Source organism: Cygnus olor, chromosome 5 (genome assembly GCF_009769625.2).
Source record: "Cygnus olor isolate bCygOlo1 chromosome 5, bCygOlo1.pri.v2, whole genome shotgun sequence".
Lineage (NCBI taxonomy): Eukaryota > Metazoa > Chordata > Aves > Anseriformes > Anatidae > Cygnus > Cygnus olor.
Window position 1 is genome coordinate 54201914 of NC_049173.1, and position 19441 is coordinate 54221354.

General features: G+C 40.7%; 1 protein-coding gene across 47 annotated transcripts in view; it reads right to left on the reverse strand.

Annotated features, from left to right (window-relative positions):
- The window catches only part of MADD (MAP kinase activating death domain), a 67982-nt gene that overhangs the window by 34788 nt on the left and 13753 nt on the right, over positions 1-19441 (reverse strand). For 17 of the 47 annotated variants that reach the window (XM_040558096.1, XM_040558095.1, XM_040558090.1 and 14 more), the window contains exons 3-15: positions 16777-17391; positions 13809-14112; positions 13336-13467; positions 12025-12138; positions 11219-11299; positions 8410-8588; positions 7595-7830; positions 6925-7081; positions 5812-5915; positions 4547-4740; positions 3671-3951; positions 2903-3042; positions 1568-1669 (exon numbers count right to left, since the gene is read on the reverse strand). In XM_040558096.1, the coding sequence (XP_040414030.1) occupies positions 1568-1669; positions 2903-3042; positions 3671-3951; positions 4547-4740; positions 5812-5915; positions 6925-7081; positions 7595-7830; positions 8410-8588; positions 11219-11299; positions 12025-12138; positions 13336-13467; positions 13809-14112; positions 16777-17391 (2639 nt within the window). Of the gene's footprint in view, positions 1-726; positions 766-1567; positions 1670-2902; positions 3043-3670; positions 3952-4546; positions 4741-5811; positions 5919-6924; positions 7082-7594; positions 7831-8409; positions 8589-9350; positions 9408-11218; positions 11300-12024; positions 12139-13335; positions 13468-13808; positions 14113-16776; positions 17392-19441 lie in introns of all 47 variants that reach the window. The other 30 variants (XM_040558092.1, XM_040558084.1, XM_040558080.1 and 27 more) reach the window with 6 other exon arrangements.

Sequence of the window (19441 nt, forward strand, 5' to 3'; positions counted from 1 at the left end):
TGTAGATGGATGTGCATGAAATAAAAACTAAAAAGGAGGATGGAGAGTGATCAAACAGCAGCAATGAGATGGAGTCCCAGCATCATTTCCCATTACAGTTACAAACACAGAGTACCACACACACTTGGTAAGAACGGGTTAACGCAGCAATTTTATACCTGTACAACAGAGACAAAAACATTTAAAAAACAGAGAAGTGCCCATTGGAAATCCCAATGAGCCAGCATGCACACACAAATGAACACGAACACACACGCACACACACTTGCACATGCACAGAACAGACTGAGCTACTCCATGAATATCAGACCCTCGTATGCGCACAGTAACATTAAAGGCCCTGCACAATTACAATCTTGAAGAAAAGAACACCAAAGTGCAGAAGATGAGGCACAAAGCACGAACATGGAATGGCAAACCCCATCACTGTTTTCTTCCAATGTATGGAATTAATCGTTAAGTTTATCCATGGAAATAACCCTGATATGAAGCATGTTTTGTATCCTGTACAATTGGACATGAAAATGTAACCAACTGGTAAAAGGTTGTCAAAAACAGCTGTGCAGAATCTCTGCTAGTGTTTTCACCATACCAGTCCTGTTCCTCCTCATTTTACACACAGGGAACGATTACTTGTCTCAAAAACAAAGTCCAAAGCAGAAACACAAAAACAGCTTTTGGCCTTTGTTTCTACAAGGTCAAAGGTCAGCAAAACATCATACCAACCTTCATCCACATCCCTTCCCACTTCCAGATTAAAGTAATCTTTACCGATGAAAATGATGAGGAGGAAAAAAATAAATAAAATCAACATATTAAAACAAAAGCAGCAACTTCTAATCAGATAGAATAACTCAGAAAATTTAGAAAAAAAAAGAAACCTTCCCTGATTTAGCAACTATTAGCACATCCAGTGCAAGGATGACCAGGCTGTCTAATTTGAATGTAAGAGGGTCATTTCTCTAGTCCCTGTTCAGTCATGTTATCTAACAAGAGATGTCCCAATTGGAAGATTGTGCACCTAAGTTAGAGATGGATCTTTACTCTCAATGAGCTGAAGCATGTTTATAATTTGAGATTGATTGGAAAATTTCCATATAATGAATTGAAAGGACCATAAACACTTTTGAAATCTATATAAGCAGAAGTTTCCATGGGAGGTAGGCATTATTCCCACTTACAAATGGAGCAGCGCTGCTCTAGCAAGTTACCTAAGGCTAATCATGAAGACAGTGGCAGTACAACAGTAGAACCTACCTCTTTGTTCCTATTCTATACACTAACGACTTAAAAATAATACAAAACAAAACGCAAAACAGAACCAACATTCACAGCATACCCATTAACACAGGGTAGACAAGCTACTTTCCCATCCCAACACAGTCCGGTTGTTGGGAAGAAGTCTGACTGAGAAATATCAAGACAAATTATTGTCCTGATAACTAAGACAGCTCCTAACCCAAACTATCAAAAGGCTTCACCACCAGAATTCCTTTTAGGGATAAGACCTGAGACCACCCAGTAACAAGAATAGTAAAGGCTGTAAGGCAAAGGGAAAAATGGTTACCTTTCAGACTGGGAAAGGGAGTATTCTTGTCTCTCCCAACTTTGGTTGGTAGGGCTAAGTTGGACAGACTGAAACTTGTGCTGTGGTTTCTATACAAGCTGCCTATGACGAAATGGAAAAAACAACAACAAAAAACACAATTAAATGCCTAATACTCATTGCACACATCCAGCTTCCTGTAATTCACCTTCTTATTCAAGATCCATAATGATGGAAGTACTTTTTTTATCCAAAAACCTTACAAGCATCATATCATCTCATTTACAATGCACCCACATCTGTAATCAGATTATTCTGAATTGTATAAAACATAATTCTTAGCTCTCATGTTACGATCACTGTCATTGTGCCTTTGAGTCTTAAATGTACCACCAATATACACTTATCTTCCTGCACTTACAGAGGTAACTTCACATCAACTGTGTCTTCTAGTTTGATACTCCTCTTGGGAGCAAATAAATGGCAGGGGTCACATGAGAAAACAGGATGATGAAAGATCTCTAAAATACATAATCTTGAGGTGAGAATTGTGCAGAGAGCCTTATGCAACTCTGTAAGTCTGACACAAAGGATTGCTTTAAAATAGAAGCTTTCAATTTACGAGAAGAAAACAAGAGTTTTTCATACCACCGACATATTTTTAATGGCATTAAGAATACAAAAATGCACTGTCATCTGTTTAAGATTCTCATATAGCAAACCTCAAATAGTTCATTTTAAATGTCAGCGTACTATTTCAATTTGCTTTGTTTTCTTTTGTTTCCCCTCAGCCTTATCTTAGTAACAATCTTTTTAGCAGAAACATCCAATATACTTTCCCCACTGATACAAACTTCTTGCCCTGCTCCCCACAGCAGCTGAAGATTCAACTGGCTATATTTTCTCTCACACATTAAAATAATTTAGATTAGTTTTCCATAGCTGTGGGTTTTATTATTAAAATACAATTGAAAATGGTCAAGAATTTAATTTAGCACCTAAACACAAGACATGGTAGCATGGAAGACATACTACTGGTAAGACTTTTGTATCAATTTCATAAAATTGCACATTTTTTTTTGTTTAAATGAAACTGACAATTTCTGATTTGTGCCCTGAACTGCCATATAACTCAACGGCCTAATGACATAACCAAAGTCCTTCTTACTGAAGAATATATAACGCAGTAGTTATCAGCAACGTAAGTAAAAAAGTTCCTATGACTCCCAGCACGGCTTCTGAAGTCCTGCTAACAATTTGACAACCAAGTTATCCTCTTGACTAGTCATCCCTCTATTCCACCTCCCTGTAAACTCTAATAAATAATAGCAGTTTAATGAATGCATTAGTACATACTTGCAAAAGACATGATGCCCCCAAAACCTTCACTGCTGTTGTTAGAGACAGTAGAGTTTGGGGAGCTGGCCCTGGAGTCCGAATCTGCATCAGAATCATTAGCCAGTTTTAAACTGTTTGGACGGAGTAACTTCTGAGACCTTGGAAGAAATAAACACAAATGCTATTAGCTTTTTCTCCAAACAAAACCTTGTAGAATTGTGAGAGGTCAATGCTGGTCTTGTTCCTTGTCTGTTTTTACCACACTACCTTTACCTTGTGGGGAAAAAAAAAAAAGGAAGAAAAAAGTGGGGAAAGCATCTTTGCATTCAAGCTTTCATTACCTTTCAGGACATGTTGAAAATTTGTTGGCAAAACTACATTGGTGGATTTGTGGGTGAAAAAGTTGTGCTTTGAGAGCAACAACAAGAAAACCCAATGTCAAACACAGTACTAACAAAGCCCCTCACATTTCACTGCCAAATACAAAGCTTCACAACCAAATTCCCTCAAAGGTTTCCAGGAATCAGTAGGTGATATACTAGAATGTTTCTAGGAAAAATTGGTAATTCTGTTAGCTCCTACAGCTTAAATAAAAGCAAATAAGGGAGGGAACTGAGCAAGTGCCTTTACCAGAACCAGAATGGTTTGCAGAATTGGAACATAAAATAGAGGTGACCAATGCTACATTTCAGCTGCAAAAGACATTTGAATGAATGTTAAACTACATGAAACAGAGGGAAACCCCAACAGAGCTGTGCAGAAGGGCAGGAAATGGGGAGGACTCACCTGCTTCCGTTGAGATTCTGGTTAAATCTTGGGGTGTAGCTTTCTTCCTGCTCATCATCTTCATCCTCTGTAGGAAAACCATACTGTGGCTCAAAGTATGGATTGTCATACTCTCGTTTCCTCACCACCCCTTCTGAGGAGCTCATGCTGACAGCTGGGCTGTCACTCTCACGACGATCCAAGCTCATCTTGGGAAAGCTAGTTTGCAGTGGCAAGGAAGGGAGATGGTTTGAAAATCCAGCAGCCAGCTTCTCTTCCATCTCTGCTGAATCTGCAGACTCCTGTGGACCAGTCAAATCATTGATTTGTTTGAAAATTTGTATTACTTACAACTGAAGGGCGGGACAAGAACAGCTATTTCAAACTGGGAAGTCTGTAGCGTCCTTGCAGTTCCTGGCTCCCCACCCAAATCCCACTGTTAGTCCCTCTGACCTAGGATTTTAGAAACACTGCAGTATTTGTGCATCGTTCTAGGGACTTTCTCCCCTGTAAAACAGATCTTACTGTTAAGTGTTAGCTCCGGCTAACATCTCTCTGTTGTCCTGCTTTGTGGTTATGGAATCAGCTCCCATACTTCCCAAATAACCACAGATTCATGAGTTTCACCACCCCATTCTCTGTTCCTCCAATGCATTAGATTTTTCCATACTGATTAAAAGACATTCCTGCAGTCACACCCTGGACCACCACCCTCTGTTAATATTGTGTTTTTCAATACATGGGAGCTTCTAAGCAAAGGAATGATCTGTCCCAGTATAAGAAGCTACCAGTAAACTCCACCTAGCTTTCGCCCTTCTCAGAATGAACTACAAGAATTCTGCCTTTCTTTATATCTTAATACACCAATCTTGGGGCTGAATTAGTCTCAGTACACACATGATTCACTCCATGGATGACAGTGCTGGGGCTGCTACTGGCTGTAGTACTGGAACTTGAACGAGGCTGGTTGTTCTCTTGGGAGTTCTCACTGTCCACGGCCTGTTCATCCAGATCCCCTGAGTATTCTTGAAAATCATCAAATTCCACTTCACTAGCATCACCAAGGGCTGCATGTGTCAGGGGGTCAACATCTGTAAATACATCATTTTGCATTAAAGAACACTGCCTTCCTCAGCCTTTTGCTCATCTAAATAAAGATCACTGGCAGATGAGGACTGCTCAGTACAATACAGAATCACATAAGAAGCTAGGCTGTAAAAGGGTTTTGGAGGTCATCTATTCCAACTCCCTACTCAAAGCAGGACTAACTTCAAAATTTCAAAAACTTCAAAAAAAAAGGCTCCCCAGGAAAGTAGTCACTGCACCAAGCCTGTTGGAATTTAAGAAGCATTTGGACTGTGCACTTAGTCACATGGTCTAAAATTTTGGGTAGACCTGTATGGTGCCAGGAGTTGGACTCGATGATCCTTATGGGTCCCTTCCAACTCAGGATATTCTATGATTCTATGAAAATTAGAGCAGATTGCTCAGGTCTTGTCCACTGAGTTATGTAAGACTCAAAGGCTTGAAACTCCACTTTGACCCTCGGAACCTGTTTAACTATGCTCACTACGGAGAGCTTTGCCTTGGGTCCAGGCAGAACTTCCCTTGTTGGAACTTATGATTGTTATCTCTTGCCCTTGGGATATAGGAAATGCATCGGCATTCCTGTATTTGGTTTATTGAAAAGAGTAATAGTTTCGCAGTCTCGAAAGAGACACTGATGCTGCAGGCTCCATATAAACCACAGAGAATGTATTTTTCTGTCCCCACTAGAATGGAGTGACTCATTAAAGTCAGCACTGAGGACCGAAAGCAGGGGCAGGAGAAAGTTCATAATCTGCTGCCCATATCGCATCTTATCTACTGGCAGGTTGTTTCCAAATCAAGAGAGACACTTGTGTTCAGCAGCACATTATTTCTGTTCTTCTTCCTCCCAGTGTCCTTTGGAGGGCACTGTACATAAGCAGAAACAAGGTCTTTCTTCAGCCTACCACTGGAAATTGAAGGAGTATGCTCTTTTTCCTCAGAGCAACACTACAATGGAACAATACTTTGCTCTGATTAAGAGACTCAGGGGAGGCATTTCCCCCCTCAGTGCAGATGAATGGGGAAGAGGAACCTATGTGGACACTGTGAAAATGAAGCTCAAAGTTACTCACTTGGAGTATCGCCATTAATGTCACATTTCATCATCTCACTGACAAAGTCACCAAGGGAGGAATAGGAGGAACTTGAGTCGTCATAGTCAACACTGTCACTGCCACTGCCACAACAGGTAAAAAAGAGAGATGAATGGTAGCAGCATAGCAACAGCAGGGCCCAGTATTTCAAAGATGTGAATCAGCACACACTGTTTTCATGGACATCTTAAAAATCTTGTGATATTACAGTTTCCACACAGAAAAAGAAGAAGAATCCTGGCAAGAGCAAGGGGCCAGCTTCATGAAAAGTCAGAGCAAATGAAATAATTTTGAGATAGGTAACAAGGCAAAATGGTATGACATTTATAGGCTCCCAGCAAAGTTAACAAGGTCAACTACAGGTGAACAGGGAGTAGTATATGAATTCTCAATATGGGCCGGAGGGGGGAAGAAGCTTCAAGAGAACTGGAGATCAAAGGAAAAGCACTCCCTTTTTAATACAAATGATTAATCCCACTGTGAGGACCACTGGTGCTATGTAGAACATAAAAGATAAGCGATTCCAAGCCTGAGGGCCTCATAGGCTAAAAGAAAAGAAGGATAATAAAACAAGATGAAAAATTCTGGAAAACATGGTCAAAAACACACTAACAAAAAATTATTCTCACTTTACTGAACATACAAGAAGGTCTCAGGCAGTAGGTAGTACTAGCAAGCTTTGCATAACCATGTGCTGATTAGAGATTTGAAAGAGTGGTAGGATGGGTGGGAGTACTTGTAGTACTGCAACACAAATAACCTGAGAGAGAACAGCATGGAATAGAAAAGCGTAAGGGTGGGAAGAAATACCAAATGACAAGTGGCATACAAGTAGCAAAAGAAAACAGCAAAGTACAAATAGAGAATCATGTTAAATGAAGGCTTGAGAAAACACAAGCAAAGGGATAAACTGCTGCTATGATGATGACAGTGTAGCAAGACAGTTTACTTCAATGTCAGTGTTCTGACCAGACAGAAGAAATAAAACAGCATGGAAGGCTAGAGGAAAAGGCTGCAAACAAGAAGTTGGAGGAAAGGCCCAGAATAATTTGAAGTAACTATCATGTGGCTAGAGTTATGTTCCCCACCAACCTGTCATCAGTGGGGTCAGAGTCTGTTTCTTTCTCTACGGGTACATTCAGTGCTTCAGCCAGTTGTGAATTACTGTCGTAGACACGATAGTGGATGGGCTGCAGCTGGTGGGCATACCACTTAGGTTTGTCACCAATCAGTGCTGGGTCAAACATGTCTGCACAAAAAAAAAAAAGGAGAGTTAATTGAACTCATTTATTTGTGTTGAAGGCTTCATTCACAGTGAGGCTATTCCTTACTAAGTCTTACACAAAGGGAGAGACAGACTTCTTCTCTGTAAGTAAACAATTAACTGGAAAAATGAGGGGCTAACAGCAATGCTAATTTGGTAGAAACCTATCGATATATATATAAATAGAAAAATGTTCCTTGAACTGGATTTCCCCACCCAGCAGGAATGCTGCATTTGAACAGGCTCCCCAGGGAAGTGGTTGTGGCACCAAGCATACAGATGTTCAAAAAGCATTTGGAGAGCACTTTCAAACATACGGTTTGATATGATCCTGCACAAAACCAGGAGTTGGACTCAATCCTTGTGGGTCCCTTCCAACTTGGGATATTCTACAATTCTATGAATAGTATGGCATTAAGCTAAGTTCATCCCTAGAATCTCTCTACATTTTAAGAGACAAGACATCAAAAGTGCAGGAAATGTAAGACCAAAACTTACTGTTATGAATTCTTTGAAAAGCATAGTTAGTAGGGTTGAGTGACCATTCTCCAAAATATTCTACTGCCTGTGTCCTGGAAAGCTTATCTGCAAAAGGTGTTTGCTTTGGCCTGGAGGCAAGAAAGGAGTTTGCCTGGAAGGCCACCACTGGTCGTGGAAAAAGACGAAGAGTGCGAGTATGCATCTGGAAACCCTGCAAAACATTTGGTGAGTTGAAGAATCTCACCATAGCAACCCTAAAAAGAAGCAGAGAATATATATCAGATAAAAAAGACACAACCTTTAAAATGTATGCATTAGGCAATGTTTCAAACCTTCAGGGAACGGTAACTTAGTACAAAAAGCTGTCTTAGAAAACTTCTTAAAATAAAAAAAGAAAAGCACACACAGAAGAAATTACTTAGTTTTAATTCACCACCTTGAAACCAAGACCCACCCAAGGAGAGACAGTGTTCTTGGATCCGCTAGCTTAAGTTATGACTAAGTTTCCAGATACATTTTTTTTTTGTAATTCAAGGCTTGTGATTTAAGCTGAGAATACAATATCAGACTGACTGGTCCAGGTAAAAGGGATGATCTATAGGAGAATGCAAGGAACAAAATAACCCCTCAAGATATATAATTTTATTCATGCACTTAATGGATCTGATACAAACGTTGTAATTCCTTCTCTTTTTATTTTTTTCTATGTAGACTAGAACCTGCGGTAGAACCTGGAAGACCCTGCTTCCATCACAGGACTTAGAGCGATGTCTGTGCTGCCTTCAAGTGCAAACTTTAAGAAGACTCAACACTACCTTCCTGTTCAGCCTCACCTGGTAGCCACATCCACAGAGTCCACATCATTTCCATAGATCAGAGGGTTGAATTCCGTGGAGGGAGTAGACTGCAAATCATTCTGCGGTCTTCCCAGCAGGAGTGGCACCTCCTGCCCTTCGTGGAACTTCTCTAGGTTAAGAATGGGCTGAGTATTCAGACTCATGCTGGCCAGTGCCTAACAAAGGACAACATTATGCACACATTCAGCCATAAATTATTCAAGGAACAAGAGTGAGATCAGAGCTACTCTGCCTCTAGGCAATCACAACAATTATGCATGCTCCATTAGTTTGTCTTAAACTCTTTCTTCTACACTGAGTCAAGAAGTATCTCCAGGCCCTCCTTTATGTGGACAGTCCAAATGATCTCCTTAATGACGAAACAGTCTTGGAGCTACCCAAGGGTTAGCATGGAAGTCTGCTTTGACTCATTCATGACACGAGAACAGACAATCCAAATCTGACCACTGCTTGTATGGCACTCTGTACAATATACCTGAGAGTTATTCCCACGTGTAATTTGAATACACACTGGGACCTGGAGGCCTTGAAACTTGCTTTGCAACTTGGCAGTTCAGCCAGTGAGTTTGATATCCTACAACTGTGTGCAGACACCTCTTACACAGGCATCTGCCTGTACCTATCCCTGAAAACCTACACTTCCATCTGAATGAGAGCTTAATCTCTCCATAAAGCTACCATCCTCTTCAACCCTCATAACATCCTCGGTAAAAAGCACTGGAGCAGCATGACTGGCAAGTCAGTCCTTAACACCCAGATCCAACCTAAATTGCACCTCCTTCATTTCTCCCATTTGCCCACTGAGTCTTCACTGGTTTATTTCAAAAATAAACAAACATATAAAACAAAGTACAATCAAAACACCAAAGGAAAAGGGTAAAATGGAAAATTGAGGGGAAAAGAATAAAATAAAGAACCTTGTTGTCAGGAGTGAGCAGCTGTTGCTGAGTGATTGCAGTCATGCTAACCAGACACTGGAGGCATGATGGAAGATCATATGATAACACCAGCAGCCCATCAGAGCCAAGACGAACACATGACCACAGAGAAACAGATGGAGGGGGAAACAAAAAAAAAATAATCTATTACTACCAAATATCACAAATAAGAGGAAATAAAAAGGACGACAAAATAGGCACATGGAGAGAGGTCTAACTGCCCCACCCCCAAACATCCACATTCGACTACAGTTCCTCTGGAGAGTGGAAAGGTTCCTGTCCTTATTGGTACAGCAAATTACTTTCCACTGCAGTTTAAAATCAGGTATCTTGAATTTTATTCATTGACACTAAGACCTAATTCATTGACCACTAAGACACTAAGGGTGTTAACCTTAGTGACATGGGCCACAATTTAGTCTTCTCTACTTTGCAAAGCAACCAGTAGCCCTCCTGTTCCTCTGCCAATAGTCAACTCTTGATGATAACGGGCATAGGAATATATAGGGATGTACTGAATTTTGGTGAATACTCTGCCAATTTTAAATAGAAAGTGTTCAGGGAAATTGCAATTTGTTCTTCTGATATTCAAATTTGCTGTAGTAAGAGAGTTTTACTGAACAGTGCCTGAAATTGCAAGGGGGTGAGGCAGAAGTAAGGGGAAGGTAGATCTAACAAAACTCCAAGCAACACATTGCTTCCATCAGTGCTGACAGCAGGTACTGGGGTATCATAGAGGTCACACACTTTGCTCTCCAGGTCTACAAGGAGAGAGAGAGCAGACCTCATCAGGTCAGTAATACACTTTACCTTTAGATACTGCATGCAGCGTGCATAAGGAAAACAGAAATAAAGAGATAAAACCTGCTTGACATGATCAGCAAGGATGACCCAAGCTGATTAATGGCTTAGCAGGACCCAAGAGAAGAGACAGACCTCACACACAGATCTGTGAATGGAGGGGAAACAAAGATGATCATTGCTAGATGGATTGGGTCAGAGTTTAAGCCTGCATGGCAAATGTAAAGGAGGAATCTGGAACTTTCCGCACCAAACAGGAACAAGTTAGCCCCAAACAACAGTGAGAAACAAAAACCATCTACTGCATCCAAGAGCATTTTGAATTATCTTTCACTAGGCTAAGAAATTAACTGCATTCATAGGCCTTAGTGATCACTTGCTTTTCCAAATCAGCTCTCTGCTTTAAGAGAGAAAAGCCAGCAGCTAGATACCTAACCCTTAACATCTGTATCAATTAATATCACTTTTAAAGCTTAACATGTTGCCCTGTTCTAAGAGAGGGGATATTCTATCTGGACACCCATATGTAAGTGGTGTCTTAAAATACCTTGACAGAAAATCCCTAGTCCTGTGCTTCCCTACAAAAGTGGAAGCAGCGGAGACAGCAGAAGATAAACAGGCAACAAAAATGAACATGAAATTCCTCGGAAAAACTAAAGATCTAAAACTAGATAAAAGTCTCAGATTTAGGTTTGTCAGAAGAAGGCAATGTTAGAAAAATCACAGAGGTGCTCGGGGGACTCAGAAGAAAACATCCCAATAACTTCCTCCCCTATTGACTAGCCCACCTCCACATCCAGAGCAGACCTTGCCATGACTGGCTGAGGGGCACCTTCTTTAACACATGTACTCTAGCATCCTGATACCTTATTCACATCCATCTGATGTGCCAGGATACACACCTGCCAGGATACACACCTGCTTTTAACACCTTTTGCTTTACATTTGCTGACTTGCATTCTTGTCCAGTACAGCAAAAGAGCTGTGCAAGACTACATCTGCTGAGTTCTACTGAATCTGAGTCCTTCTCCCAAAATGCTTATTACCTGTTTCAGATGCTTTTTCAGCTCTGATGCTTCTGGTTCTGGAAGTGATGGCAAAGATTCTGCATTTGTAGGAACGATCACCTGGAATTAAGCACAAGCAACAAACTAAAAGTTACCCAGCTGTAGCCATTTCAAAACGAGAATCCCCTACATCTCCACTGCTTCTGAGACTGGATAAAAGTCATAACATCAAATTAAAAAAAAAAAAAAAAAACATGAAAAACTCAAAACCAACCTGGATCAATACTTTGATTTTCACTTCTTTATGACTATTTAATAGTATTTACAGTGTCACAAACAAGGGAGGATTACTCTGTCATAAACCACAAAAAAGGAAAGTTTGAATGAACCTATACTCATCCTTAAGAATTTCCATTAAGTGTAAGATGTTAAACACACTTCCCTTGAAATAGCCTTGCTCATGCCACAATAGAAAAGCAAGATATGTGGCCCCATTTGAATTGTGACAACCAATGCTGCTGCAAGGCTCTTATCAGACCTAGATTCTTACCTAGGGCTATAGTAGACAGGGTCAAGTTACCCAGTGAGACAGCTTTATCATTTATTGAGGATTTATCTTCCTATGAAATAGCCAGACGGATTAACTGAAAAAGAATGCCTTATGAATAAAAGAAGTGGGGACTTTGAAGCAAGGAAACAGAATCCTAAAATTTAGGACAGTAGTGACAGGGGCAGACTGAGGCCAGCCTATAAGCATAGACATTCTTAAATTCTCTGTATGCACACTGATGAAAGTGCACAGTTCCCTGGAAACAAAGCCAAAAGTCCTTATGGGTATCACTTACCTTATTGGTATCCAGGTCAATAAGCCATACATCATCAGGCATTTTAAAATCCAGTTTGTAAAGGAAGAAACTTGCTGGAACACCAATGATATAAGGTGTAGGGGCTAGAAGCAACTGAGAGAGACAGACATCTTAAAAAGGACAAGATCAGAATTTGATATCACCATATTCTTTTTTTTTTTAATAAATAACAATACAGTAGGTTTACATCAGAAGAGAAAACACACAAGGCTTTGATAAATAAGTCACTAACTCCACACAATAGAAGCATTTCAAAACAAACAAACAACCAAAAAAAAACCACTCCTGCTCCAAGAGCTTCAATTCTCATCTAGAAGAAAATCAGTGTTTTTTCTGCCAGGGATGTACTTTTATGTGGCTGCATGGCTCTAAGGAAAAAAAAAAATAGCTCAACTAATAGCTTGCTATGTCATGGACGAAGAAAAAAAGATGTTCAGAGTAAAAGCCTAACTGGAGAAGCAGAAAGTAGCAGATGAATACACCCTCAGCTCAAACCAAGACTGTGCTGTTGAAAAAACGTCATTAGGCTTAAAGGGCTTTACCATCTCTAGGAAGCCTAAGAAATAGGTTTTCCACACGTTTGTGTAAAAAGCATCTAAGAAGAAATTCTTGTTGTTTCTGAGGATCAGCAGAGGGAAAAGGTTTAAATCAATAAGCCACGTAGCAGCCTGAGATCCGCTGTTTGGGAGGTTAAGTTATCCTTTAAATCTAGAACACCTGGTTACCCGCAAGGGGAAAAACAAACCTGCAGCATCATTTGCAGGATAGCACTGAATTAATAATATGGCCTCAATTCTATCTTTCCAAGGAAAATAATGAGCTCCTGCAGAGCTGACTATTATGAAACCCAGGCTTCCAGATGAAGTAACTTGACATTTCATACTTCTGAGGAGAATAAACTGCAGGCAGTAGTTTCTAAATTCTGAATCAATAGCCCTCAAGATTCCTTAACTACTATGAACCCTCCCCAACAAACCTTAATATTCAGTTAGGAGGGCAAGGAGGGGAAGAGTAAATTCTTGCCATAGTATTGTAGATCTAGGGCCTTTCAGTCCATTGCTTTTAAGGTACTGCTTTGAATCACACTATTCACTAAGCAGGCTTTGAGGATGTTCTACATAAAAGGTGTTACCTACAATTTAAATAGTCGGTGGTGCTCAAAAAACATTCTTTGCAAGGCGTGTTACAGCCCCTGAGAAAGCATGGGGAAAGAAACAAGGACTGCTTCTATCTGCTTGAGACATCACAGAAACATCCTTTGCAAAAGACTAATGAAGGCAAAACACATACCTGTTCTGCAGAGGCCATGCAGGTGGGAAGCAGAGGGATCACTGGAAACATATACTCTAAGGGGTAGATCATAGCCACAAAGGCCATCACAGACATGGAGAGAGCGTTATAATCTCGGGACTGCAATACAACCTGCAACCACAGAAACTCACATTAGCACTGCAGCAACCCTTCTCTTCTGGTACTCCCCCCAGGGGCATACAAATATCACAGCCTGCAGGACTCTGTTTTAACAGCTGTGAACTGGACAACCCTTCAACTAATCTGTCTGAAAGCAAACTTCAGGTGCTTTTTACTACAAGATCAAAACTTTTCGAAACAGGAACCTCAGAAGGAGCTATTCCTTCCCGCCTCCACACAAACTGATCCCAAAGAATGCAGTAGACAGCCCTTCCACACATCCAGCCTACCCTGGCTTTGGAGAAGGCAGAGCTTCCTACCTACCTATCAAAGATCAACTCTCCCCTTCCTACCTTGTGCTCCAGAAGGATGCAGGTCAGCACCTGCAGACAGGCATCCACTCCCAGCAACTCCAAAGGCAGATGCAATGGAAAATCCACCAAGGTGAAGCGGGATGGATCAGGAAGAGCAAAAGTCAAAGCTGGCTGCAACTCATGTGGCAAGACTTCCACATCCACCCGCTTCTGACCAGCGACGGGCATCGGCGAACGCAGCAGCCTGTATATCCAGGCCTCAATCTCACGCAAGTCGTGCAGCAATGCACTGGACTTCTCCTCCACAAGGAGGGAGCCTGTGAAAATCCGCCACATTGTGTCCCTGCACGTGGAGAACAAGAAGATTAACACTCCACAGCTTCATTTGACAGCCATTCCTCTTCAGGGTTGCATGGCTCTTCAAGGGAGAGGGAAGAGTCACCAAGAATTAAATGATGCAGCTAACATGTTTGGCCACTCAAGGGAAGGGAAGACAGGGATTTAACCTTGCTGAAACAACAGCTGTGGGGAAGATTAGATCTTTCTGAGGCAGAAGTCAACACAAGTATGCCACATTGGTCCGAGAGGTCATTCATTCATTTAAACGATCTGGTAAGGTCCGGATCTCTGAAGACACATCCTGCATTGCCCTGGTGCTTGAAATTCAGCCTGCAACTGGGAGACTCTCATATCTTGTCCAGAAATGCTGCAGCCCAGTTGACTGTAGGATTGCTCCCAGCAGTTCTACAAACTTTTTCAAGAATATGAAATAATAACTTGAGATAATAAAAATATGCCGCACCAAGATCTCTTAGGTGTTTTGGCATCATAAAATATTTTTACATCCTCTCTTAAATTGCATTTTATCATTCTGACAAGCTGAACGACCCACAGCAGAAGTGGCTGCATTTCAGCTGAGAATATAAATTTCTGAAAGTTGTCTGGGAAGCATATAGGTACCTTAGCAAAACAAGCAGACATTTTTCTATGCATTAAGCTAGCAATCTGCAAACTTCTAGCTCAAAGGCAGGCTGGCCAAAAAGCACGTACAGCATTGCTCAAGCCTTCAGTGCTTCAAAACTTGAAACTGGATCTGACAAGGGAAGCAACGTGGATAGTCCATTTGATCCCTTAATGCTGTAGCACAGTATGCATGATGGCTGGGAACCTGCTATAGCCACTGGGCACAAATTTCAGCCTGATAAATATTTTTGGTTACTGTGATAGGTCTGTTAGAATGGGATGGCTCAAATTAGAGCTCAAACGGCTCAAATTTAAAAAAAAAAAAAAGGAAGAAAAAAGGATGACACTGGAGACCTCATAAAGAACAAAAAATTACAGAATTTTGGAGGGGTCAAAACAACAGCAATTTGAGATTACGCTGACTGATACACCTCTCAGAAGCTGTGATGCTTCCCATCCTCTGCTCCTCCCTCAGCCACTTGTAACACACAGGACATTAAGTTGTTAACAGGCACACTCAACCTTCTGCAAGCTGTAAGCTGGCATTTTTATTCTGCCACCACTTCAAAACCACTCTACTTTTCCAGGTCACAGCTTGCAAACCACACAGTAATTCAAAACAGCAGCTTTACTCGTCCCCCTGATGGATGCTTAGCCCCCTCCTCTTGCCTTCCTCATCTGTCACTCAGTTCTTCTCCTCTTAACTCTAAGAATTATGGTCAACAACAGCAATTTTTTAAAATACTACATGCCACTCAAACACTGGAATGCATCAGCTCTCCTTTCAAAATTCAGTTGAGTTCACAAAGTTGAAAGTCATGAAATTTAGCTCTTTTCTGCCTCAGAAAAGATTAGACTAAACCAAATGATGAAATAAGCTCCCTTAAAGCATACTTCCATTAAAAAAATATTTTTTGTTCTGAGAGAAACATTTTTTCCTCACCGTCAGTGGATTCAGGTGATAAATCTGTTAATGCAGGAATTGACACAAGCCCAGCACAATCTCCTAGAGCTGTTCTGGGGCAGGAACCCAACAAGCAGGTCACCACTCTCTGAAAAGGGGCAGACTTCCTCTTTCATAAAAAGCATACAAAGATGCAAGTGTCAGATGTCCTGTCAATTTTTGGTTTTGAGATGTTTAAGCTGGAGCATACCAAGCTACAAACTCACATTAAGAGCTATCTCACAGCTCAATCCCTCTTAATAGTAAGGTAATTCCCTCTTTCTCCAGAGACTCATTTTATATTTGCTCTTATTAGTTCATGTATTGGAAAGGAAAAATATCTTCCTGGCATGTAGGTGTCAGGTACAATACAAATATACATCCATAACTGTTACACATAAAGACCTTGGTCCTTCTGTACCCTGCAGTGCAACAGCTTTTGTTACATACCCAGCATTATAATAGCAGATATGTAAGATTACCAAATTACATAAAAAAAATACCAAGATCCTACTTAATTTGCTGTTGCAAACCTCCATTCCCATATGCTTCATAGTCAACTCCTTCGTTTCCTATTCTCTCTCCTCTTCAGACCTTGTACTTTGATCTCCTTCAGTCATTCCTGCTTCTCTAGTCTGCTCTCTCCCATGCTGAAGTTCAGATTGTGTTTAATGAGCTTATGAAAAATACTTTCATCATTTCCCTCTGGCCCCAAGTTGAAATTCTCCCTGCCATTTCTCAACTGTTTCTAATCTGCCAGAGAACCACTAGCCCTGACACGCACTGCCACGGAGCTTATACACCAAAGCAACAATCGCAGCATCAGTGCTCAGTTTCACAAAGATCATGTTCAGTCAGTTGTTAGCAGTGCCTCCACAGGCATATCAAAAATTAAAATCATACCAGGAGACAGAACCAGATAGAGAAGTTTTACACAAATCATCACAAAAATTTCCCTTTCCTAGTGTGATTCTGGGTTAAAACAGCAAAAAGATCAACCACCAACTTCCGCAGCTACACCTATGGAGACAATTTGCCATGACAATTTGCCAATTGGAAAAAAACAGTGGGAGGAAAAAGTTTTCTCCCCCCTCAACATACCTCTGCACTCCACGAGGAATCCCCAATTTCTTGCCCAACAGTCTTTCACTACAGCAGTCCACAAGTCTCTTGAGGGTGTACAAACATTCACGGAAGGTGGAAAAGAAGGGATAGTGACTGAGGATGCACAGAGAAGTCAGGGTGCTGTTCCGAGAGCGATGGCTGCCTTTGGCCAGCCGCTTACTGCGTGGTGATCGATTCACATCTGGGGTAGACTCTGTACTTGGAACCTGCAGCGAAGAACCACTCTCTGAACTCTCAGTGCCCACATCCTCTTGGGGTGCAGACACATCCCCAGATTTGGTGATTTTCTGTCCCTCACGAGCTCGATGTCCTCCTGTGCCTTCTCCCTTCTCCTTAAGTACTCGCTTCTGGAAGGAGCGGTAGAAGTTGACACAGATTCCATAGCGAATGACACCTGTATCCTTGTCTGTGAGTGTGAAGACGAAAGAAGTGTCATCACGGAAGCTCATGCGTTTCTGCCGCACACTCAGGCATCCTTCTGGCTGGCAAAAGAACACAACGTCGGGCGGTAGAGGAAAGTCCACGTGATCTTCTAGAGGATAACGTCGGAGCAGCTCAGGAGTCTGAGCAACACTATCACTGCTTGGCTGCCTACAAAAAACAAACAAACAAAAAAAACAACACACGTTTACGTGATTAACGTTGATAAAATCTTTGGTATCTCCCTAATGACATGTCAGGGGCCTGCAAGTTCAGCTTCATCTTTGGTTCTCCTCAAACCTAATATCCAGGGGAAGTGCAGCACCTCAATCACTAGCCACAGTTCTCAATCACTAGCACAAGCCCAGGAACTGCAGAAAGGTTAAATAAAAGTCTACACCATCGTTACCAAGGCCCAACAAGGAGTCCCTCTATTCTAATTTGACTCAAGGAGCATGATATTCCCAGGGGAATAACATATTGCTATGTTTCCCTGACTTTGATTTCCAAAATGAGTTTAACTGCATGGGTCTCTGGGGAATACTTGGGTAGGAAAGACACTGTCCCCCTCCAAATATACGGTCTGATGAAAGTTCAGTGGATGAACAAAATGAAAAAGTGTAAGAGAAAGCCCTCTAGCAGGGCTTTGTGCACCTATTGCACGTCCCTGGAATTTATGTTGACCTATAAGGAAGACATACTGATAACATTTGGACTGTTCCTAGAGAGGTTTCTAAGAAAATAATAAATTATAATATCCTGCCAAGGCAAATAAAGGGGGGCCCTGATACAGGTTAAAACATCATGTCAGTCATGGAAGCAACACCACAATTTTGCCAGGCTACACAAAAGGAAGCAGCTGTGACAGAAGTGTAACACAGCTAACACAATACTGTTAGATGATGTATAACATATAATAAGCTTTAACAATTCCAGCAGAAATGCATTGTAACCACAGGCTGAAAAGTAGAGGAAAAACCAAGAATGGTAATGCTTTTCCAGTATGAATGTGGGAAGAGGCTGAAAGCAAACAAAAGCAGCAAAAATAAAGCTGCCTTTAGTCAGATAAAGAGTCAACAGACCAAGTGATCCAAGTAATACAAAAAAGATCTTAGTTTATTTGGTGAAGCACATTATGACCTGTTGTTGATTTTATTAACCCTAAATGACATTGGCTTCCGTTAAGTTAGCAATAGAGTTCTTGACAAGTTCCATGAACCCAAAACCTCATCCTGTAAAATTGTCATTAAAAAGTTTTAGCAAATGTGTGTGTGTGTTTGTTGTTTGTTTTTTTTCAGTTGGAGTGTGAGCTACTACAAAAGCTGGATAGTCATACGCAGGCCTACTTACTACTGTGTCTCACCAATCTTTGTACAGCAAATCACTAATGGAACACAAAGACAGACAACTCTATTTATACCTGATTTCCCACCAAAAGAACAGCTTGTTTCAAAGCATTAACTAATTTTCCTACCACCACTTTCCCATGAAAGTTACACAAATAACTGCCAGAGAAATAATAATGTGAAAACCAGAAAGCAAGGGAAGAAAAATATTCCCAAAACAATCTCTCTCTGGTTTGACCCCTTTGCTATAAAGTCTGTCCTCTTGCCATTTTCTACAGTAATTAGGATTTAAGTAAGCACAATACTAAATGGGATGCAGGAGCCCTGGCTCTACCATCACTCTCCTGAGGGACCTCATGCGAGACATTTTCTCACCTTAATACTTTAGATTTGCCCATTTCAAAATACAGATGAAACTTATTCTTCTCTTATTTGAGAAGTGCTGGATTTAAAAGCAAAACAAGCAAAAAAAAAAAAAAAAAGCACCAACAAAGCAAAACGAACAAAAAAACCAGACAAGTAGCTATAGAATGTTTTTAATTTACAGAAGAAAATCACTGGCATAAATAGTTCTGCTGAACATAGTTCTTCCAAACAAAAAACTTTACTAAACTAAAAATAAAAATGCTTTAGTAAGACATAAATTGGTAACAAAATCTATACTTCCTGAATGGTTAAGTACTGAAATATTGTAAGAAAATAAGAGCCTTAAAATCTTTTATGTATTAGTATCCACTAATGCATCACCTGTTAAGAAAAATATCAAATAATATTGGTACTGTTTAAAGAGTCTACTTGGAAATAAACGGTTATAAAAAGTCATCAACAAAGTACCAGTTAATATATCCTAAGTTCATGTCTTTACAGTAATATGA